Source organism: Ylistrum balloti, unplaced genomic scaffold (genome assembly GCF_031769215.1).
Source record: "Ylistrum balloti isolate Yb309-2 unplaced genomic scaffold, AGI_CSIRO_Ybal_v1 Utg371128, whole genome shotgun sequence".
NCBI classification, from domain to species: Eukaryota; Metazoa; Mollusca; class Bivalvia; order Pectinida; family Pectinidae; genus Ylistrum; species Ylistrum balloti.
Genome location: NW_026782619.1, coordinates 8,390 through 33,542, shown reverse-complemented (window position 1 = coordinate 33,542; position 25,153 = coordinate 8,390). Strand labels below are relative to the sequence as shown.

The window sequence follows — 25,153 nt, the reverse complement described above, 5'->3', positions numbered from 1 at the left end:
GTTAGATCTATGTATAATCATTTACAAACCTACTTTACTAGACCTAAGACCTGTAAATCAGACTTGATAGAGATCGCTCTGATTCCCTCGACAAATTTTCTTCCTTCAAGAAACCGAAAAATCTCACGCACAACCCAGATTTTCTGTCTCTTCCGATCTCTCAGGAACCTTTACGCGATATTTGGCGTATATTGACGTCACCATTGAGATGACGTCATTTTCAATTGCCTTTTGGACGCATAACCGCAAAGGGAGGTACAGCTGTAATCTAATCTAATAGAAGAATTTGGAGATGAAAAAAAGTTGACAAGGTTTATAGAATTTGAAAAAAATAATGTTCGAGAAAAGGGTTCATTATCGATATATGTTCCGAGATCGATATATGTAAGTTTCTCTCAAATTGTTACATTGTAATACCTAAAAAAATCAATCACTTATTCACTAATTATTTCATCTAATTTTAAACAAAATCGTATTCGATAATTCAGCAATAGATACATAATTCTACCATAATGGATGGGTGTTATTCAACTCCCAATAACGATTGGTTTTGTAATAATTTTATTTTTGTTTGGATTTCTCTCCTTTTTTTGCTTTGAAGACAACAACTAATCTATTTCTAATTACAAATTCTAATGAGTCACAAAAATAGAAATGCATTGGATAAATTAAAAAAAAATGTCTTAATATTTTGAGGGTCAGCTGGTGCAAATGTCATTAAATCTTAAGTTATTGTGGAATGACGACGTAGTCATTATTTACGATTCTCAATCATACATTTTATTTCAAATATCTGATTTCTCACCAACTTCAACACGATTAAGTTAACATCTGTAAAAAATGGAATTTGTTTTGGTGGTGAAAAGCCGAAAATAAAGGGGCGAAAACATTCAACAAGTTCCATCACAGTACGCAACTTCAACAGCCAGAAAATCGAACCCTGTTTACATGGATATCGTTGGTCCTATTTGGTCACTACAGGATAAAACGTTTTAATTGCAATAACTCATACTGCATTTCACATAGACGCTTGAATTGAGATGCATGGTAGAATCATCGATCAATATACTAAATATGGTCATGCGTATGTACGCGTGTACCTAACATCGTGAAGACCACACACGACCATCATTATTCGTGATGTGAATTCCTGTGCTACAAAGGTTTGTGTTTGCTGGCGACGCATATAACATCAGCTGCTAAGATTGTTGGACGACATCACCTACGGTAAAAGGTAGGTCTGGAACCATATTGTAACCCAAGCATGTGCCCACGTTCTGTTAACACGTTGCCATATGAATGATTAACGCCTAAATGTCAGCCTCCATGATGCCTCCCCTTTACGACTATATGCAGTACATGTACGTCACCCTATTGTTGGTTAGAAAACTCATTTACATCACTTGGTATTCTCCGATTTTTCGCGTGCCTACATGCTTCATTTTAAAGGCATTTTTATATCCGTCCATCTCTTTGTACACCTGGGCGACTGAAATCCGACGTTTTACACGATAAAGCTTTAGCAGGTCGATTTTAATGTACTCATCAGTTAATTACCTTGTCTTTGAAAAGGTCTAATTGTAGGTGTTGGTCCGTCTGTGGCACCTGTGCATGCGTACACTGCTTGCCAATGTTAAGGTTGTGGCCGGTTACCAGAGGTCGGAATGAAGTTAGAACAGAATTAGTCACAGAGTCAACCTCTTAATTAGAGTAATTAGGTCACAGGGACACTGGAAGAGTCAACGTCATCTTTATTCCACCTATCTCCTCCAACTACCTGTCGACGTATACTCTATAGAGATATTACTACCTGTCTACGTATACTCTGTAGAGATAACACTACACAACCTGTCGACGTATACTCTGTAGAGATAACACTACACAACCTGTCGACATATACTCTGTAGAAATAACACTACACTACCTGTCGACGTATACCCTGTAGAGATATTACTACCTGTCGACGTATACTCTGTAGAGATACCACTACACTACCTGTCGACGGATACTCTGTAGATATAACACTACACTACCTGTCGACGTATACCCTGTAGAGATATTACTACCTGTCGACGTATACTCTGTAGATATAACACTACACAACCTGTCGACGTATACTCTGTAGAGATGCCACTACACTACCTGTCGACGGATACTCTGTAGATATAACACTACACTACCTGTCGACGTATACCCTGTAGAGATATTACTACCTGTCTACGTATACTCTGTAGAGATAACACTACACTACTTGTCGACGTGTACCCTGTAGAGATAACACTACACTACCTGTCGACGTATACCCTGTAGAGATAACACTACACAACCTGTCGACATATACTCTGTAGAGATAACACTACACTACCTGTCGACGTATACTCTGTAGAGATGACACTACACTACCTGTCGACGTATACCTTGTAGAGATAACACTACACAACCTGTCGACATATACTCTGTAGAGATAACACTACACAACCTGTCGACGTATACTCTGTAGCGATAACACTACACAACCTGTCGACGTATACTCTGTAGTGATAATACTACATTACCTGTCGACGTATACCCTGTAGAGATAACACTACACAACCTGTCGACATATACCCTGTAGAGATAACACTACACAACCTGTCGACATATACTCTGTAGAGATAACACTACACTACCTGTCGACATATACTCTGTAGAGATAACACTACACTACCTGTCGACGTATACCTTGTAGAGATAACACTACACAACCTGTCGACGTATACTCTGTAGAGATAACACTACACTACCTGTCGACAGATACTCTGTAGAGATAACACTACACAACCTGTCGACATATACTCCGTAGAGATAACACTACACTACCTGTCGACATATACTCTGTAGCGATAACACTACACAACCTGTCGACGTATACTATGTAAGGACAGCTAGACTATCAGTTGACATGTTTGCAAAATTATTACCATACCTCTTGCCGACATATTTTCTGCAGTGACATTCCGTAATGTGATAATTAAATGTTTTATTACAGAGTTGCCACATAGCGTGACCAAGCATGAAGTAGCTTTTGATGTATAGTTGTAGTGGGCATATGTGTGTTATAGTAGGAGGAGTTTTAGAAACCTCGGATATTTTTGTTTATATCCCTGTCAGGACATTGGTATGACATCAACTGACGTCAAGTCTTTGAAGTTATCTATCCCCAGAGTTCAAATTCCCAAAGTTCACACCATGGGTCTTAAGATTCTATCAATTCTATCTTAACATCTGGGAGATAAAATAGTTGTGACGTCACATGACATATTGTATATTCTTGGTGACGTCTAGATATTAAGATAGCACTAACGTCAGATGGCATGAATTGTAAATCATATTTATATAGGATCATACATAAGTTTCCATTTGATATGAGAATTTTGAAATGAAGAATTTTTCAGAGGCTAGCTAAGATGGAGAATTCATAACGGGATTCATAAATAACATATCATAACTGTTTGAATTAGCCTTTCCCTTTATCACTTTATCGAGAAAGTATTTCTTATTGATGAGAGACAGAGAGAGACAGACAGACAGAGAGAAAGACAGACAGACGGACAGACAGAGACGGAGACAAAGAGAGACAGACAGACAGATAGACAGAAAGACAGACGGAGACAGACAGAGAGAAAGACAGACGGAGACAGACAGAGACAGACAGAGACAGACAGAGAGAAAGACAAACAGACAGAGACAGACAGAGAGAAAGACAGACAGACGGACAGACAGAGACGGAGACAAAGAGAGAGAGAGAGACAGACAGACAGACAGACAGAGAGAAAGACAGACAGAGACGGAGACAGACAGAGACAGACAGAGAGAAAGACAAACAGACAGAGACGGATACAGACAAAGACAGACAGACAGACAGAAAGACAGACAGAAATACAGAGACGGAGACAGACAAAGAGACAGACAGACGGAGAGAAAGACAGACAGACTGATGGACAGAGACGGAGACAGAAAGACAGAGAGAAACACAGACAGACAGGCAAGGGAAAGACAGACAGAGATAGAGCGAGGCAGAAAGAAAGGAAAACAGACTCAGGAGACAAGGGGACCAGAAGTGGTGATTAATCAGTGGTGCTATACTTTGACCATCTGTTAAGTTATAGCTTGACAAATAACCATATGTTCGGTAGCTTAGGTGACCATAAAACTAAATGGTTGATATATATCGTCACCTCGGTGAAACACTCTGAACATGATGCGATATTGATTAGGACATTTGTCCGGCACAACATGCACGTTGGCAATTTAAATGTTCTGAAATATGCAACAGGTTGTGTATGTTTATTTACTAGTGAGTATAATTAGTGGTAGAAGGCTTACCCTAACGTTGTGATATACTCGTCACGGAAAAGTGCTGGTAATGTTGTGATGAAGGACACATTTCCTAAATATCAGAAACATGAACAAACTATAGTAATGTTATAATGTATTAGTTTATAGATCGTTCTCTGTCTCTACTGTGTTAAATTGATTTTGTCAAAAGACAATCGCCAACTTGTTCAATTTATTCATATTGTGTATCAGGTATTGAAAACAATTGCTAATCTGAAATCCATGCAATTACGATATGCTGACATTTAATTTGATTATTTAAAACTTTTTCAGACGTAATGATGACATGGGTTAATGGTGTGTCTGTGTGGAGTTTATTTCTTCTGCTATATATTACTGTATCATATTCCCTCGATCTATCAGCTTTCGGAAATTTACATATACCGGATGTGAATTCAGATCACAACTCCATACATGGAGGTGTTAAAATGGGAGTGCTGGACGACACGTGTGACAACGGAAAAGTAAGTCCAAAATTTCATATTAATATTGCTATATTGACATTTACAAGTCATTTTTTCAGTATTAGTTGGCATCAGCTTAATTATTGTAGTATGACGTGGCAATGTAGATTGTCCTTTCAAATAATTGAATATTAATGGAGATAGCTAAAACAGAAAAAAAATATAAACGGCTCTCCTCCTCTCGCAGAATCAGGACAATTTACATCTCGATTTATAAACAAACTTTCTCTTGTTACAAGGTGTCATTAAAATGTACATACCTCAGCTTTGGAATATCAAGATGTATCTCAAGCAAAACACTACCGTTAGTTTCTCCGATGTACCGGGAACTACTTTCGGACCACCTCTGATACATAGTTTACAAGGTGACACAAAAGGAAGAATGGTAATTCAATTCAGTTTTGACTTTCGAGTTTGAATTTATTTCCGTGTCAGCATGAGTGTTAGGGGAGCAGTGGTAACGCACTCGCCTTTCACCTAGCTATCCTGGGTTCGATTCCCGGAACGGACGTGTAAAGGTATGAGGTTTCCACAGGTACTCCGGTTTCCTCCCACAGTAAGACCCAATCCGTTTCCATCCGGACCAACAAGAGTGATTAATATAAGCTGATAACTTGTTTTGCAATTGTAGTCTAACAATAAAGTTTTTAAACATTTTCTTTGGAGATGCATTGCTGATTTTTAGAATTCAGATAATGTCTACACTGTGAGTATAGCACCTATTAAGGTCACGTGGCCTGATGACCCAAGGTTATTTGGCAGATATCATGGAGAGTGTAATTACAGGAGATTAAACTTCTCTTTTATCATATATAGATAGGGCATTACATCATCATCCATGTTTCTTTCTGTTCATGAAGATGGGCCTAGTCAGTGTCTGATAATAGTGTAAGGTAAACTTCTGTGACGTCACAATTAAACTTAACACGTGATCTGATGTCTCGTGGCAAATTCTTTATATTATTCACCAATAAGCAAGGTCCGAGCACTGAACCCTGTTGGACTCGTTTCTCCTTCCCTAATTACGCCAAGCCCTCTATGTGATGAGAAGCTTTTCAATCCAGGTGTTGATTTCCCCTCGTTCTTCTGAAATTATCACTATGTATGAAAATTACGAAATGTGTTGAATTATTGTGCTAGTACATGCCTTCCCATCTAAATTTTGACATTTTTGTCGATCAACTTTGATTTTATAAAGTTTATAATAATGAGGTTTTACATATTCTGATATGTATGAATTGACATATCGTTGGGCGTACACTAACTTCTATCATGTCAATTTCAATCTTAGGAAATATTTATGTTTATCAAAGTCTAAAATATATGTCAAGAATTGACTTTATTGGACAATAGTTTTTGCAATTCATCCCGTATCACGTGACCACAACATTTGCATATTGTTGAAGGACCGTATAGACGTTGACCTATCAATGATGAGTGAGATGACACGTAAATGTCCTCCGTCAAACAGACTACCAGTACCCACGTGTGTAAGTATACACCATCAACACCAATAGACTACCAGTACCCACGTGTGTAAGTATACACCGTCAACACCAAGAGACTACCTGTACCCACGTGTGTAAGTATACACCATAAACACCAATAGACTACCTGTACCCATGTGTGTAAGTATACACCATAAACACCAATAGACTACCAGTACCCATGTGTGTAAGTATACACCATAAACACCAACAGACTACCAGTACCCACGTGTGTAAGTATACACCATCAACACCAACAGACTACCAGTACCCACGTGTGTAAGTATACACCGTCAACACCAAGAGACTACCTGTACCCATGTGTGTAAGTATACACCATAAACACCAACAGACTACCAGTACCCACGTGTGTAAGTATACACCATCAACACCAATAGACTACCAGTACCCACGTGTGTAAGTATACACCGTCAACACCAAGAGACTACCTGTACCCATGTGTGTAAGTATACACCATAAACACCAACAGACTACCAGTACCCACGTGTGTAATTATACACCATCAATACCAATAGACTACCAGTACCCACGTGTGTAAGTATACACCGTCAACACCAAGAGACTACCTGAACCCATGTGTGTAAGTATACACCATAAACACCAACAGACTACCAGTACCCACGTGTGTAAGTATACACCATCAACACCAATAGACTACCAGTACCCACGTGTGTAAGTATACACCGTCAACACCAACAGACTACCAGTACCCACGTGTGTAAGTATACACCATCAACACCAAGAGACTACCGGTACCCACGTGTGTAAGTATTATTATTGGTCATAAACACAAATAGCACATTGTCAGTACCCACATGTGTAAGTATTATCATTGGTCATTAACGCAAACAGCACACTGTCAGTACCTAAGTGTCTAAATTTGACATTAATACAAAACCACACTTTCAATTATTAAATGTAAAGGTAAACAACTTGTACACAGATGAGAGACAAGCGCAAAAGTATACTACAGATACAAACAAAAGAGACTCATTGTCTTAAGTTGGTGCAATCATTGTTGGTTCAATGATGAGTTTTAGCGCCTACAATAATTGATAAAAAAGACCATATAGAAGCAACATTTAGCGAGCTCATTTCAGGGCAATACTATTATGTGAAAAGGCCTAAAATTGGAATGTAGAAAATTAGTTTTTAAATAACAACGCTTACAAGATATATCACGGGAATTATGCGTCATTAATCTCACTAATTGTCCCTTCATTAGTGTTTATTGCTGACTAGATGATGACATTTACATAATCTCCTCTTATTTCTGTTTTTTCATGATAGAAGCTTTGGAGACGTGATAAATTCTCGTTGAAAAGTGTTTCCTGCAAAGTAAGTAAACGATGCATTATTATTTGTGTTCAGAATTTGTTCTGACTACGTACAAAGTAAACGAGGAGGTAAGGCATCGACCAACTTTGTCGGCTGTACTATAATTCTAGGTACATTATGGTCGAAAATAGTGTGACGAGAAGGCAAGGAATCGACCAACTTAGTCGGCTGTACTATAATCCTAGGTACATTATGGTCGAAAATAGTGTGACGAGATGATAAAAAGATTATAAACAAATAAATAACTAAGATGGTGAAATGTATGGTAGACATTTCGACGAGGCTTTTTTAAACACGTATTCATAGATGTGCGAGAGCCTGTGCCTCCCTCCCCTCGTCCCTTTTTATATGCCCGTCGTAAACTTTTATTTGTCCGGAGAACTCCTCCTACATTTTTCAGCCGATCTTTATGAAACTTGGTAGGCTTAATTACCATGATATGAAGTTGTGTTTTCCCGAACGGGGTTTTGATTTGGTGATTTGATCAAGAGTTATGGCCCTTTGTTTATTTCACTATAGAAATCTTGTTCGGAGATCACCTCCTACATTTTTCAGCCGATCTTTATGAAACTTAATAGGCTTAATCACCACGAAATGAAATTGTGTTTTCCTGAACGGAGTTTTGATTAGACGATTTGAATAAGAGTTATGTCCCTTTTGTTTCACTATAGAAATCTTGTCCGGAGATCTCCTCCTATATTTTTCAGCCGATCTTTATGAAAGTTTGTATGCTTAATCACCATGATATGAAATATAAAAATCTTGTCTGAATATTTCCTCTAACCGATGTTTATGAACTTTTGTAGGTTTAATCTCTATAACATGATTTTATTTTTCTGAATGGAGGTTTATTAGATGATATATACAGAACCATTCCAAAAGTATTCAATCACTCAATATTTTTACGATAAATTTGAGTGAATATTTGATCATGTGATGAAAAGGATCTTATATTCGTTTCCATTTGATGTGAGATTTATGAAACTCGCCTCAAATTTGTCATTTTACCTCGCCAAAGGCTCTGTGAAATAAAAACGTCTTTGGATCGTTTCATAAATTCCTCCTACTTTTTTCGACCTTTGACTGCCATCAAAGTACACCAGGTGGAGGACTGTAATTCTTGAATTATCTTCTTTGTTTTGGATATTCACGGGCGTATTTTGTTCCGCTTTGCGGTACTCTTGTTAATACTGGCATGTGGCGACATCTAGATGACTTTCTTAATCAGACGTCTAAAACGGTTATTTCCCCTGTCACTATTTTGGAATTTTCCAAGTCGATGATGTAATTTTGCTGTGTGGAATAATATGTAAGTGCCGATTTATTGGTCTTGGATTGAGAATGTTTTCGCTCTGATCTAGTGAATAATTTGACTTCTGCGGATTCCACGTTCTCTTGTTGTTTATCGAGTCGGATCCCGAATCTCCTGCCTGTTTATCCGATATACAATGCTTCCAATCTTGTATATGTATCAGCGAAGTTCTCTTTCTTTGTTTAATCCTTAGGACAGACTAGGATATTTCGGGGAGTCTTGTAAGGTCTCATGGCTGTAGCAATGCCATGGCCACGGTAAATCTTTTGAATGTCTTCTGACATGCCTTTGATGTAGGGGATGACTACTTGTTCTTTCGTTGTGTTATTTTCCTTTGTGTCTCATCGTTTAATCTTTCATCAAATTTGTTGTTTATTTTCTGGATTTCTCATTCAGGGTATCCACTTGTTTTTATGTCACTATGGATGTGATTTTGTTCTTGCTCCATGTCTTATTCTGAGGTGACAGTCGTTTAACATCTTTTGAGCAAAGTTCGTACAACACTCAACTTCTGGTGTAGGTTGGCCACAATCGTAGACACTGGTCTGGCCATGGCTGTGCCAAACCGTTGCATATAAATGTTATTTCGAACGGAAAGTATGTTGTTGTAAGCAAAAATCCATGATGTCTTAGATAGGAGATAGGTGCTCTTTCGCCATGATCGGTCTTGCTCTAGGCGGCTCCGAATGATACCAAGTGCATTGTCAGTGGGTGAGTCGGTGAAAAGAAACACTAAATTGTGTGAAATGAATTCATGATCGTACCGTCATTCTAGCTTTTGAGATGATATTCATACTTTTCCACCGGGGTCCTAGAATGTCTGCTTTTAATGACAGGAGACAACGTTACCGATAGAGTTAGTATAGTTCACATTAGACAGTAATGGGTTCCGTTCTTTGTAGGCGTGTCCCTGCAGTGGGATACAGATGTCTATATTGTGATTCGATGGTTTTATTTTCATGCTTTACTGTAGATAAGGTAGCCACCAGACATTTTTTGAAAACGTTTTGATATGTTCTTGAGTTTTTCATATATATTGTTGTCTTCGATTGTAGTCACATTTTTTTCTAATATTCGTAGGGTGCCCGTGACAACGCAAGTGTTAAACAAAGTGTAGACGAATTGACTACAGTGCATTTTGCCAACTTGTGTAATTTGTTTGGTCTATAATATTTTTACCATCTCGTCACACTATTTTCGACCATAGTGTACATCGGTTTATAGCACAGCCGAAAAAGCTGGTCGATTTCTTACCATCTTGTGCACTATGTTAGTCATTGCTAGTACCCTCCACACTGATCATTTGTCTAATGAAGGTGACCGTGTAGTCACCGAAACGTCACACTCTAATCTTCTACTGGTTATGTTATAAGAATTTCTATTTCAAATAAATACGCTTTGTTGTATACTTGGTTAATTCTAAAATTCTGATGCTGATAACCGTGTAAATAGACACGTAAGACTATTATATTAACTGATGTTAATACCATCAATGTCAAGGTCACATATCACCTACAAGTCATGGTAGATATATACGTTTCATCATTTGGATCAGAAATCTATTAATTACCTATAACCAGAATTTGTGTTTTGTTTCTAGTAAGATATTGAAGTATGTCGTTTTCTAATGGACGAATTATAAACAAGTCATCCTTCTTTTCATGTCAAGACACCAGAGCCGATCTGTACCAAACGAGCACACCGGGTATGTACCTATGTATATTCACAGGTGTATAGATGGCTGACAATATGTATACATGCTTTCCGCGTCGCCTACGATAACGAAAATTATAGCTTGACGTTAATCATTCAGCTGATCAAGATTTTCAAATAGCTTTTCCAGTATGTAAACATACAGGTAGAAAAATATTTTTAAATTAGAAAAAAAAACCATAATAATGTTTTAGATAATATCCGGAATGTTACTATAACCATTGAAAGTTGGTCAGAATGTATTGATTGTCAATATGAAAGCAATTTGGGTGCCAGCTAAATACCTAACGGACGTCATTCTATTTATGCGGCTCCCATATTGCTTTCCTATTGACAATCTGAAGGTCAATGTTTAGATAGCGTTCAGATAGACAATATATGTTTGGACGAATGAACAATTCTCAATTCATCATAGTTTTGCTTCATGCTGGTATTCAGGTGTAAACCTAATATTCATTGTGTGGCTGTTTATTATCGAAATGTGATGTACATAGGTAAGGCATTTCTAACAAAGCAGATGAAAAAACATCAAAACCCAACTTTAAACTGTTAGCGGTATGTTTATATAAATGCTACTTTTGGATTGGTTTTGTGTTCTGTTTATATAAATGTTACTTTTGGATTGGTTTTGTGTTCTGTTTATATAAATGTTACTGTTGGATTGGTTTTGTGTTCTGTTTATATAAATGTTACTTTTGGATTGGTTTTGTGTTCTGTTTATATAAATGTTACTTTTGGATTGGTTTTGTGTTCTGTTTATATAAATGTTACTTTTGGATTTGTTTTTGTGTTCTGTTTATATAAATGTTACTTTTGGTTTGGTGTTGTGTTCTGTTTATATAAATGTTACTTTTGGTTTGGTGTTGTGTTCTGTTTATATAAATGCTACTTTTGGATTGGTGTTGTGTTCTGTTTATATAAATGTTACTTTTGGATTGGTGTTGTGTTCTGTTTATATAAATGTTACTTTTGGTTTGGTGTTGTGTTCTGTTTATATAAATGTTACTTTTGGATTTGTTTTTGTGTTCCGAATCCGTATCCAGATATATAAATACGTAAAGGTAGCTACTAAGGCGTATACAGTAAAATAACTAAACATCAATATCTAACAGCAATGAGTTAAAACGTAAAGCTATACTGAAGTAACTATCGGAAGGACGACCACAAGAGATTAGAGCCAAGATAGAGAAATCTCATTTATGTTCTATATAACATTATCAAGTGATGTCTTGTATGTCACACTCGTACACTTCAACCCATGTTTGTTTAACCCACCAGGATGCAAACAAACATTTAATTAAAAACACTTTAAATGCCAGACCATCAAATCGTTAACCAGTTTGTTGTTTGGTGTATCGCCATGCGAAACACAAGGGTTCACTTGATGCGGGGTTTCCTTGTCGTGTCTGGTGGCTACCTCACTGAACAACATACAGGAAGCCCATCGCATACCATTCAGTCCAGAGCAGTTAGGGTAAAATGTCCATCGACACAATCACGTCAGCACAGACACGCCCGTTTCTAAGCTTTCCGAGAATAATTAACCGACATGAGCACCTTGGAATTTCCCCTTAAAGTACGTTGGTCAACGTTCTGAGTTACCCGACTTGCTTGTAATATATATAAATGTGATGAGTTCCAGGTTGATGAGCTTGGCTTACTGTTAATTGTTATATAAGTCAATGTTCTTCGTTGTAGCCTATTCACCAGTGTATGGACAAAGTAATCGTTTATAAAGACGATATACCGACAAGGTAAGTACATACTCCACCTTCTTCATGTGTACGTGACGATTTTGTCCTGACCTACTCACTTAGTGATTTACATTAAGCGTCTTCAAAACCTTTGGTTTCTTCCTTAAATGTCTTTTTTCTCAATGTCAATGAAAAAAAGCTGATCTGCCGATATCATGACAAAATTTTGATATTGCCATGTTATTTCTGTTAACTTACTGTCGATTTTTATGTCCTTTAAGTCTCTATTCAATTATCCAAAAGAATAACAAATACAAAATTGCACTAAACTGCGACTGATTCACTGTGACAGAAGCACTACGTGACAGACTTCACAAAATCAATGTTGTGGCATAAACCAGGGTTTTAAAACCTGTTCGTACAGTAAGCCGTGATTTTCGCCAAGTTATGAAAGTTGAGTTTGTAAGTAGGGAGTTACTGCTATAAACAAACGCTGCAACAACTGAATGTTGATGACCTAAGAAACTCCTCCGTCAGCTTGGTATTGTTTTACCACTTATCATAACTGGTGATTTAAACATTATCCAAAATGTTAAGCTACGCTGTTCATGAAAGGTCTTAAATATCTTGAAACCCCGACTGTTAATTGAGATGTTAACTATGAAAGAGAATTGGTGAAACGAGAACATGTCAAAGGGATTTTCACCAGTCGTCAACACTCACTAAGAACAATTCTTCCATAAGAACATTGGATTTCTCCACTCTGTTCACCACCATGCCCGATTCTAAACTGAAACAACGGCTTCGTTCTCTTGTTATGATAAATTTCTTTTCCAAGACAGGTGAACGTCGGTACAAACGTGTGGTTGTGAACTATACTGAGCGCGTTTTTCGTGAAAAAATATGTCAAAAAGAAAGAAGAAATATAAGGAGGACGATATCATACAAAGAATCGAGTTTTCGGGTTGAAGTTAAGTAAATTTTTAGATGGAGGGGTCAGTTATTCGCGTTACCATCTTTACGACTTGCTGGTTGACTAGACACGGATGTGATACACATGAAGTATTGGGTAGTCGTTTATAAACATTTTAATGTAATGAGGATGTACATAAAAGAGTCAGAAATCAAGCACAATTGTACTTGTAATAATTTGCCTGCATTCTTATGAAATTTACAAATCACAGAACTTCGTAGGAAAACACAGAATATTGGAAATCTTCAGTATAACAGGAATGGAATTTGTTTATCAATATATCAATTTCGGATCCCATTTTTTCAAAATTTGCGATATTTTATCCCGAATTAGATCCGACTCTTTAGTTTGCTGTGTGTAAATAATATATTATGACCGGGAATGATGGCTATTCAAACTTCAGTAGTCTCGTTTAACAAGACTCTTGTTTTTAGTGCACATAACGCCAACAGTCTGGTCAAGGTCTGTGATGTGGTTTTGTAGTGTCAAAAGGAATCTTATGAGAAATCTGGTTACGATCTCATTGGTCATTAGTACAGAAACTCTTATCAAGGTGGCTGTTGTAACCGCTCCGTCGAAATCATATTACATTTTCTATTTCCGTTTCTTTTGGAATCGCTTGCTTGTCTTTTCCTCTAGTTGACGTTAATATATATACACACGTCGGCAGAACAGTGTTTTTGTTGGTGAGACAACGCCTACAGATAGGAACAGTCAACCAGCTAATAAACCAATTATAAATACACTTTGATATTATCCTATAGCATCGCTGCGTTGAAACTGGAAAACAGAAAACACGCTTATGAGTTGATCGCACTCTCGTATACTTAAATAACACTGACCTGACAATAGGACACAGATATTACAATTTAAACAGATGGCAATGACAACGTACACGTGACAGTGTATTCACACTACACACCACTTTAGCATACATGCACGATGCACACACTGCTGTCAACCACAGCTACTGTCAAATATATTGGGCATGAAAAATAAATTAGGCTTATGAACCATGAATGAGTAGTATAGCCCATCTCTCATAATCATTAAGCTGCTGTTACTGTATCAGTGATTTTTTCATAAATCACGTGTTTAAGGCATTATTAGAAACAAAATAACCATGTTGGCAGCTCAGTACATGTAAATAAATACACAATTTTCTGATGATTATATCCGAATGTCAAATGTTATCATCTCCACTATTGCAAACAGTTATTAATTGAAATATTTACATGAGACTCCAGTGATCAATAAGAATATAAGATATAGCTATTGAGAATAGCTCATATCGTATATAAAAAAAATTCGACACAAAAAACAAAAACGCCAAGTCAATTAGCAGGACTCTTGCCAACAAATCATCCTGTCACTCCGCGATTTGCCATCAACACCTCAGAAAGGTTTTGATCTAGGACCCATTCTACCTGTAATTTGTTAGTCTGTCGTTCCAGGATAACTCCACGTAAAACTTATATGCGTCTAATTGTCATTCGCGCTGAAGATGAATCATGTTACTATGCACACCTGCTGTAAGAGCAACCACCTCCCTCGACGGAATGAATAGGAGGTATATTACTTCGCATTGGGAACAACTCTTGCATATGCCTTTAAGGTCCCCTGAAAGTCCATGTATGTCAAAGGGAGATCACCACCATGAACACTTTTAGGCAGGAATGTGATGAAATAACAGCCAGAAATCGCCTACATTTATGGCGGACGGCTGGAAATGGGCAGAGATGGTGGTCTGAAATAGATGAGAGACATAAAAAAAAGAATTCTTTCCCGAAACTTGACAGCTCTCCCATTTTACCGCACAAGTAAATGAGTTGTACAACGTTCCCACGCGAGAGCTATTTTCGCTCATCGAAACTATCACTGATGTTGGGTATTTGATTTACGACCCATACAAACACAACTACTGTAGCGGTGCAGGCGCAGAAATCAAGTAAAAACTTGACAGAACGTGATGAAGATCCCCTACTGGGTTTTCAAATACAGGTACCTTCGGGGAGGCTCCTCTGTTGGAGTTTTTACGTCTTCTAGAAGTGAGAACCAGCTCATAACTTGCGACAGACGTAACAGTCATCACTCTAACGTGACCTACTAATAATGCAAAAACGGATATACTGAGGGTTGACTAGTCACTGTTCTACGTCATGTACAGCACGAATCTCAAATTCACCACTCGAGAAGTTTCAGACAGTTCAACACAACGCTAGCCCTAGTAACTTCTGAATTAATGATTGTTATTAATGCCTCAAGGTCACAAATGGATCAGACATCTTTACCTCTTATCATATGACACAATGTTTTGACTGCTACTACTATGAGCAGCTCTAACTCGTTGTGATGTTAAGTGATATCCACAACATCTGACAAAAAACTCGGCATAAAAAACTGACCTGTAAGAGAGCACCAACCACGTTGTCCAAACCAACAGGCATCGGACGCTATGTAACCATTTGGTTGAGATCATTCCGAAATCATGGAAACTCCGTCGTAATTCACCAGAAATTTTGACCACTATACTAGGTCCAACATTACAAGCCTGTTTTAAGCGCAGTTCTATAAGCCATTTTTGCAACCTTGACACAAAGACACTGACTGGCTTAGCTGAACACAGTGAGAGATCAAATGAAGTTTCGTCCAAAATGATTTGCAAGTCTTCACACTTTTTCTAGCAGGCTAATTCTTCAACATTTTGATTATTCATTACCCTGCTCTGGAGAATGGAAGATGTCATGGTTCCGAGTCACAAAACACGACTAAAACAATCTAGTTATACAGGTAACACGATCTATTTCAGATTACCCGAAACTACAACCTTACGGCAACCTTCCCAGAACCATAAACGTTGTGTCCGCCCTATCCAGGGTTTCAACCCCGGCTATCAGCTAGATACGTCACAAGATTAGCTCATCCCAGTAAACATTTATGAAATAGAACTTATCACACGCAGATATATTTACACAGCTTATCTGGGTCCCATAGACAAGACGGTATCAAAAATCTAATACTGATTCACTTGAAAACCAACCGAGTTCATAAATCCTGGACCCAGCATGTCTGATCTACAAAAGTCGAAGAAATGAAAGGACGAGCCAAAACTGTGGCAAAGTCGTCCATCGAAAATGTTAACCGCAATACGAGCCAGGATACCAGTGTCTAGAATTATAATGATTGATTACCAGGGTTGTAGACTCTAATAACACTGGCTTTACGTCTTATAGAAAGTGCCATGTTTATTGCCGTCCGGGAGATATTGAATGAGTTCTTTAACTTATATTTCTATGTTGATGTATATGTGTTTTAATAATTGAATGTTGTCGATTAAAACCGAGGTCCAGTCTATGTGGTAAATCATATCAAACTCAAAAGCTATTCAATATATATATATAATGTACTTGGAAACTCCAAGCGTCGACTTGGTCTACAAACAAGGCATACAACCAAGGCACTACCAGACACTTAAACGAGCACCAAACATGTCCAACTTTACATCATACAAGGAAATATATTATTTCCCTAATGTGATCAGACCGTAAAATTACCACATAATCTACAACCTGTATCACTTGAATCCTTGTTGGAACAAGGCCTGGAATATCGAATCAACTGGGACATGTAGCTGCATCTTTTTCGCGTTTTAACTAAAAGCTATTATCAAAGTATCTGATTACTTTTAGAATCTGCGAGAAATTAAAAAAAAATACTTTCAAGTCTGGACAAAAGGATTAGTCCTTCAGATAGACTGATATTCCATATTTTAGATTAAAAAGTTGAACAAATAATCATTAAGTGGTTTGTGAAGGAAGGAACTACTGGGGCTTCTAATCACTTGATTCTGGTATAATAGCCTAGAATGTAGGCTCTCCTGCTTTTATCAACTTCCTGTTTAGATGTCTCAAGCCGATCTAAGTGCTCTCCTAACAAGTTCTTTGTGAACTTTAGATATTCCGCGTTCATTATTCGATGGGGTGTCGCTCTCAGATCATTTCTGAACTGTTGCAGCCGATTTTTTTTCTTCACTGGTGTCAAGACTCACGTCGCACTTGTTTGATATTTCTCTACTTTTGCTCCGTGTGGGTTTCCTCTCCGAATTCCTCCTTCCGTACATTGCACACAATGGCAGAGAAGCAATAAAATTTGTAATTAGAATTTCGTTGTGGGGGAACATTTATTTTTAAAAAACTTTCCTTATGAATAACAATGGTAAAACAACAACAATAAATTGGCAGGTGTTTAATCTTGCATTGTATGACTGACCCGACAGGAAATCATATTCGCAATTATCAACATTCTCTGTGTCAGCTGCTGTTAATGGCTGTTATGTCAATGTTGTTTAGGGGTTACGTTAAACCCAATATTGTCTGTAGATGTTAGATTGATCTATGCACGTGACTTGTTTATGCCTGCAACATACAGTTAGTATATATGATTTGTGAAGAGAATGAGAGCCCCCATGTGTAAGGACATTTTGGTATATCTTACTTGTGTCTTAACTAGTGAAATGTTTGTTTAAGAGAGATATGAGAGATATAAAGTGTAATAGTGTAAAATTGAAAAATAAAAATTAATAATCCCGAAGTATTTCCACAGAGCGCAATACGTATCTGAATAGGACGCACGCGCTTTTAACAATGAAGATAAGTGATATTTCTAATTCGTCTTTAAGTGGTGCCCATCGCCCTATCTGGCCAGTGTATGGAGAATATGACTATTTACCCCCTCAGCGGTGGATACATTCGCTAGAGGTGAGTCTATTACACACCATCTTAGGATCAATTTCAAAAAACCTCCTAGTAATATGTGACAACGAAGTTTGAAATATCAGTTACAAAGGCAAAATTTGGTTTCTGTCTGAAAAAAATAGTGCCAATACTTTTCTCATACAATTAAAATATATACCCTATTACATATAATGACTTGTTTATTAATTCCAAAGTCTGACTTCTATCTATGATATAATTTTGTCGATAGTCAGAATTTCTCCCTAAAAAATGAAACTTTTCAAACTTTCAAGCTAATTTGCCACAGGATATTAGTATTTTTACAGGTGTGTGCTTTACTACAAATGTCTTCTATGAAACGCTCTCTCGTTAAATTGATTACTGATGTTGTAACTTTGGTGGGAAAACATGATTTATTGTTGACACATAGTTGAATGTTGTCCTTGCTACAAATTGTATATCTGTTGTAGTCCTAACTACAGACTGTATATCTGTTGTAGTCCTAACTATTGTATACCTGTTGTAGTCCTAACTATTGTATATCTGTTGTAGTCCTAACTACATATCGTATATCTGTTGTAGTCCTAACTACAGATCGTATATCTGTTGTAGTCCTAACTATTGTATATCTGTTGTAGTCCTAACTACAGACTGTATATCTGTTGTAGTCCTAACTATTGTATATCTGTTGTAGTCCTAACTATTGTATATCTGTTGTAGTCCTAACTATTGTATATCTGTTGTAGTCCTAACTACAGACTGTATATCTGTTGTAGTCCTAACTATTGTATATCTGTTGTAGTCCTTACTATTGTATATCTGTTGTAGTCCTAACTATTGTATATCTGTTGTAGTCCTAACTACAGACTGTATATCTGTTGTAGTCCTAACTATTGTATATCTGTTGTAGTCCTAACTATTGTATATCTGTTGTAGTCCTAACCACAGATTGTATATCTGTTGTAGTCCTAACTACAGATCGTATATCTGTTGTAGTCCTAACTATTGTATATCTGTTGTAGTACTAACTACAGTCTGTATATCTGTTGTAGTCCTAACTACAGACTGTATATCTGTTGTAGTCCTAACTACAGACTGTATATCTGTTGTAGTCCTAACTATTGTATATCTGTTGTAGTCCTAACTACAGACTGTATATCTGTTGTAGTCCTAACTACAGACTGTATATCTGTTGTAGTCCTAACTATTGTATATCTGTATATCTGTTGTAGTCCTCTATATCTGTTGTATATAATTTGTATATCTGTTGTAGTCCTAACTACAACTGTATATCTGTTGTAGTCCTATCTACTATTGTATATCTGTTGTAGTCTCTCGTATATCTGTTGTAGTCCTAACTACAGACATGTATATTGTTGTAGTCCTATACAGTTGTCTGTTGTCCTAACTACAAATTGTATATCTGTTGTAGTCCTAACTACAGACTGTATATCTGTTGTAGTAACTATTGTATATCTGTTGTAGTCCTAACTATTGTATATCTGTTGTAGTCCTAACTATTGTATATCTGTTGTAGTCCTAACTATTGTATATCTGTTGTAGTCCTAACTACATATCGTATATCTGTTGTAGTCCTAACTATTGTATATCTGTTGTAGTCCTAACTATTGTATATCTGTTGTAGTCCTAACTATTGTATATCTGTAGTCCTAACTACAGTCCTAACTACAGTATATCTGTTGTAGTCCTAACTATTGTATATCTGTTGTAGTCCTAACTACAGACTGTATATCTGTTGTAGTCCTAACTATTGTATATCTGTTGTAGTCCTAACCATCTGTTGTAGTCCTAACTGTATATCCACAGATGTATATCTAGTCCTAACTATTGTATATCTGTTGTAGTCCTAACTATTGTATATCTGTTGTAGTCCTAACTACAGACTGTATATCTGTTGTAGTCCTAACTATTGTATATCTGTTGTAGTCCTAACTACAGACTGTATATCTGTTGTAGTCCTAACTACAGATCGTATATCTGTTGTAGTCCTAACTACAGACTGTATATCTGTTGTAGTCCTAACTACAGACTGTATATCTGTTGTAGTCCTAACTATTGTATATCTGTTGTAGTCCTAACTATTGTATATCTGTTGTAGTCCTAACTATTGTATATCTGTTGTAGTCCTAACTACAGATCGTATATCTGTTGTAGTCCTAACTATTGTATATCTGTTGTAGTCCTAACTACAGACTGTATATCTGTTGTAGTCCTAACTATTGTATATCTGTTGTAGTCCTTACTACAGATCGTATATCTGTTGTAGTCCTAACTATTGTATATCTGTTGTAGTCCTAACTATTGTATATCTGTTGTAGTCCTAACTATTGTATATCTGTTGTAGTCCTAACTATTGTATATCTGTTGTAGTCCTAACTACAGACTTATATCTGTATATCTGTTGTAGTCCTAACTACATATCTGTTGTAGTCCTAACTATTGTATATCTGTTGTAGTCCTGTATATCTGTTGTAGTCCTAACTATTGTATATATCTGTTGTAGTCCTAACTACAGTCCTAACTATTGTATATCTGTTGTAGTCCTAACTATATCTGTTGTAGTCCTAACTACAGATTGTATATCTGTTGTAGTCCTAACTACAGATTGTATATCTGTTGTAGTCCTAACTACAGATTGTATATCTGTTGTAGTCCTAACTATTGTATATCTGTTGTAGTCCTAACTATTGTATATCTGTTGTAGTCCTAACTACAGATTGTATATCTGTTGTAGTCCTAACTACAGATTGTATATCTGTTGTAGTCCTAACTACAGACTGTATATCTGTTGTAGTCCTAACTACAGTTGTAGTCCTATTGTATATCTCTGTTGTAGTCCTAACCACAGATTGTATATCTGTTGTAGTCCTAACTATTGTATATCTGTTGTAGTACTAACTACAGTCTGTATATCTGTTGTAGTCCTAACTACAGACTGTATATCTGTTGTAGTCCTAACTACAGACTGTATATCTGTTGTAGTCCTAACTACAGATTGTATATCTGTTGTAGTCCTAACTACAGACTGTATATCTGTTGTAGTCCTAACTATTGTATACCTGTTGTAGTCCTAACTACAAATTGTATATCTGTTGTAGTCCTAACTACAGATTGTATATCTGTTGTAGTCCTAACTACAGATCGTATATCTGTTGTAGTCCTAACTATTGTATATCTCTTGTAGTCCTAACTACAAATTGTATATCTGTTGTAGTCCTAACTACAGATTGTATATCTGTTGTAGTCCTAACTACAGATTGTATATCTGTTGTAGTCCTAACTACAGATTGTATATCTGTTGTAGTCCTAACTACAGATCGTATATCTGTTGTAGTCCTAACTACAGACTGTATATCTGTTGTAGTCCTAACTACAGATATATCTGTATATCCTAACTATTGTATATCTGTTGTAGTCCTAACTATTGTATATCTGTTGTAGTCCTAACTACAGACTGTATATCTGTTGTAGTCCTTACTATTGTATATCTGCTGTAGTCCTAACTATTGTATATCTGTTGTAGTCCTAACTACAGACTGTATATCTGTTGTAGTCCTAACTATTGTATATCTGTTGTAGTCCTAACTATTGTATATCTGTTGTAGTCCTAACTATTGTATATCTGTTGTAGTCCTAACTACAGACTGTATATCTGTTGTAGTCCTAACTATTGTATATCTGTTGTAGTCCTAACTACAGACTGTATATCTGTTGTAGTCCTAACTATTGTATATCTGTTGTAGTCCTAACTATTGTATATCTGTTGTAGTCCTAACTACAGACTGTATATCTGTTGTAGTCCTAACTATTGTATATCTGTTGTAGTCCTAACTACAGATCGTATATCTGTTGTAGTCCTAACTACAGATTGTATATCTGTTGTAGTCCTAACTACAGATCGTATACCTGTTGTAGTCCTAACTACAGATTGTATATCTCTTGTAGTCCTAACTACAGACTGTATATCTGTTGTAGTCCTAACTACAGATTGTATATCTGTTGTAGTCCTAACTACAGATCGTATATCTGTTGTAGCATGGAGCAGCAGTATTCTTATACCATCCATGTGTAGATCATCGTCAGCTTGATGTCTTCCGGTCATTAGCGACATCCTGCCTCAGACGTCACATTATTACTCCGTACAACCTGACTCAGGACAAGGTATGTATTGTCTAGGTCAATGACGTCATAACATCACTCCGTACAACCTGACCCAGGACAAGGTATGTATTGTCTAGGTCAATGACGTCATAACATCACTCCGTACAACCTGACTCAGGACAAGGTATGTATTGTCTAGGTCAATGACGTCATAACATCACTCCGTACAGCCAGACTCAGGACAAGGTATGTATTGTTTAGGTCAATGACGTCATAACATCACTCCGTACAACCTGACTCAGGACAAGGTATATATTGTCTAGGTCAATGACGTCACATCATTACTCCGTACAACTTGACTCAGGAAAAGATATGTATTGTCTGCGTCAGTGACTTTATAACATCGCTCAGTACAACCTAACTCAAGAAAAGGTAGGTATTCTCTTGGTCAGTGACGACATAACATCACTCCTACAACCTAACTTGCTCTAAACCAACCCGATGCGTAAAACATGAATGCTATCAACAATGCATGTTTACTTGTAAAGTTCTAACAAAACACATCACTAATTATATCACCGATAAAAGAGATTTAAGCACACGCAGACGATAAACTCATTGAATAGGAAGGTCATTCTACAAAAATTTGTTAATTTCTAATAAAAGTTATATTGCCAGCAACAACATTGTTAATATTTAAGGCTATTAGGATCTAGAGAGTTTGAATGAAGTACGAGAAAATGTGTAGGGATCCCATAGGAACATGGCTAACATGGTTACTTACTCTGTTTGACAGCCGTTTGCCATACTGACGTGGACATGTCGGATGATGTTGGACAGAGTGGACATCCATATCCCTGCGGCAGTCGACTTCCTTCGGGTAATTAGACCAAAAACCTGATGTTACTATCTACTGAATTATTCTAACACCGGAAATTTCATAAGATTTACTCTATTGAGAATATCTTGGATTTTAGCAAGTGTATGATTATCATAAGGAACTAGATGTAGACACGTGTATGGTTATCATAAGGAACTATATTTAGACATGTGTATGGTTATCATAAGGAACTATATTTAGATATGTGTATGGTTATCATAAGGAACTATATTCAGACATGTGTATGGTTATCATAAGGAACTTGATTTAGACACGTGTATGATTATCATATAGAACTAGATGTTGACACGTGTATGATTATCATATAGAACTAGATTTAGACAAGTGTATGGTTATCATAAGGAACTTGATTTAGACACGTGTATGGTTATCATAAGGAATTATATTTTGACACGTGTATGGTTATCATAAGGAACTTGATTTAGACAAGTGTATGGTTATCATAAGGAATTATATTTTGACACGTGTATGGTTATCATAAGGAACTTGATTTAGACAAGTGTATGGTTATCATAAGGAACTTGATTTAGACATGTGTATGATTATCATATAGAACTATATTTAGACAAGTGTATGGTTATCATAAGGAACTTGATTTAGACAAGTGTATGGTTATCATAAGGAACTTGATTTAGACACGTGTATGATTATCATATAGAACTAGATTTAGACATGTGTATGGTTATCATAAGGAACTTGATTTAGACACGTGTATGATTATCATATAGAACTAGATTTAGACATGTGTATGGTTATCATAAGGAACTATATTTTGACACGTGTATATATTTGTCAGATATTGCTGTGTGTTGATGTAATTTGTCAGATATTGCTGTGTGTTGATGTAATTTGTCAGATATTGCTGTGTGTTGATGTAATTTCAGCTGTGTGTTGATATTGCTGTGTGTTGATGTAATTTGTCAGATATTGCTGTGTGTTGATGTAATTTGTCAGATATTGCTGTGTGTTGATGTAATTTGTCAGATATTGCTGTGTGTTGATGTAATTTGTCAGATATTGCTGTGTGTTGATGTAATTTGTCAGATATTGCTGTGTGTTGATGTAATTTGTCAGATATTGCTGTGTGTTGATGTAATTTGTCAGATATTGCTGTGTGTTGATGTAATTTGTTGATGTAATTTGTCAGATATTGCTGGAAGTTGATGTAATTTGTCAGATATTGCTGTGTGTTGATGTAATTTGTCAGATATTGCTGTGTGTTGATGTAATTTGTCAGATATTGCTATATATTGATGGTTGAGGTATAGCGTCAATGTTACTGGTATTCTTGAGATATTGTGATATCGTTCATGAACCGTTCGGACTCAGTAACTTCATGAGAACAGTCATTCGAGAGGGAGGGGGTGTCAAATGACTGAATTTAAATTGACATTTTTAGTATATCTGTAAACACTTAGTTATGTGTTGTTTTTTTTTTTATCAGTTTTGTGTTTCATGTACAACGTGTGATGTATTACTTTTTAGGACAAGGCTTTGCAGACCTACGAAAGCAATGTGTATCAAGATGGCGACTACAAATTTCTTCTCAAGAAAATTGCCAAAACCGTGACAGACAAACAAGATTATGTTGTGTGTCCATAATTAATTTCGTAATTCTCAAGTTATTTCTACAATGATGGCGTTGTCTTTGACGTTCACAAAGTATTACATGACAGAAATTGTTTGGCTTTGAATTCTGGACAAGTGAATTAGCCTAATATTAAGTATGCTGAGATAATATTAACATCAAAAACGCAACTGTTCTTTGTAATTTGGTCACGTGACTACCGTATTTTGATAATGTAACCTTAAAAATACATAAATAAATTCTAAGGTATCGCAATCAATACAAAGTGTTTTCTCGTTGATCCATTTAGACATATCCGCGGTAAACACTATAGGCGAGTGTCTGAAGTATGATCAATATTCAATGGTGATATTCTGAAAAATACAGGAAGTGTAGTAACGGTGACCTTGATACTACAATCCTAAAACTCGACCTTGTCTGTGATATTCTG

The 25,153-nt window shown here is 36.5% G+C and overlaps 1 protein-coding gene across 1 annotated transcript; it reads left to right on the top strand.

Moving 5' to 3' along the window:
• Positions 1 to 1,101: 1,101 nt before the first annotated feature.
• Positions 1,102 to 24,935, top strand: LOC132560887 (uncharacterized). The gene is made up of 10 exons (XM_060225588.1): positions 1,102 to 1,234; positions 4,651 to 4,841; positions 6,248 to 6,331; positions 7,640 to 7,687; positions 10,669 to 10,704; positions 12,411 to 12,466; positions 18,058 to 18,136; positions 22,169 to 22,294; positions 23,031 to 23,114; positions 24,621 to 24,935. Exons 2-10 carry the CDS (start codon positions 4,656 to 4,658, stop codon positions 24,735 to 24,737), a joined length of 816 nt encoding a protein of 271 aa, XP_060081571.1. The 5' UTR covers positions 1,102 to 1,234; positions 4,651 to 4,655; the 3' UTR covers positions 24,738 to 24,935.
• Positions 24,936 to 25,153: the final 218 nt, after the last annotated feature.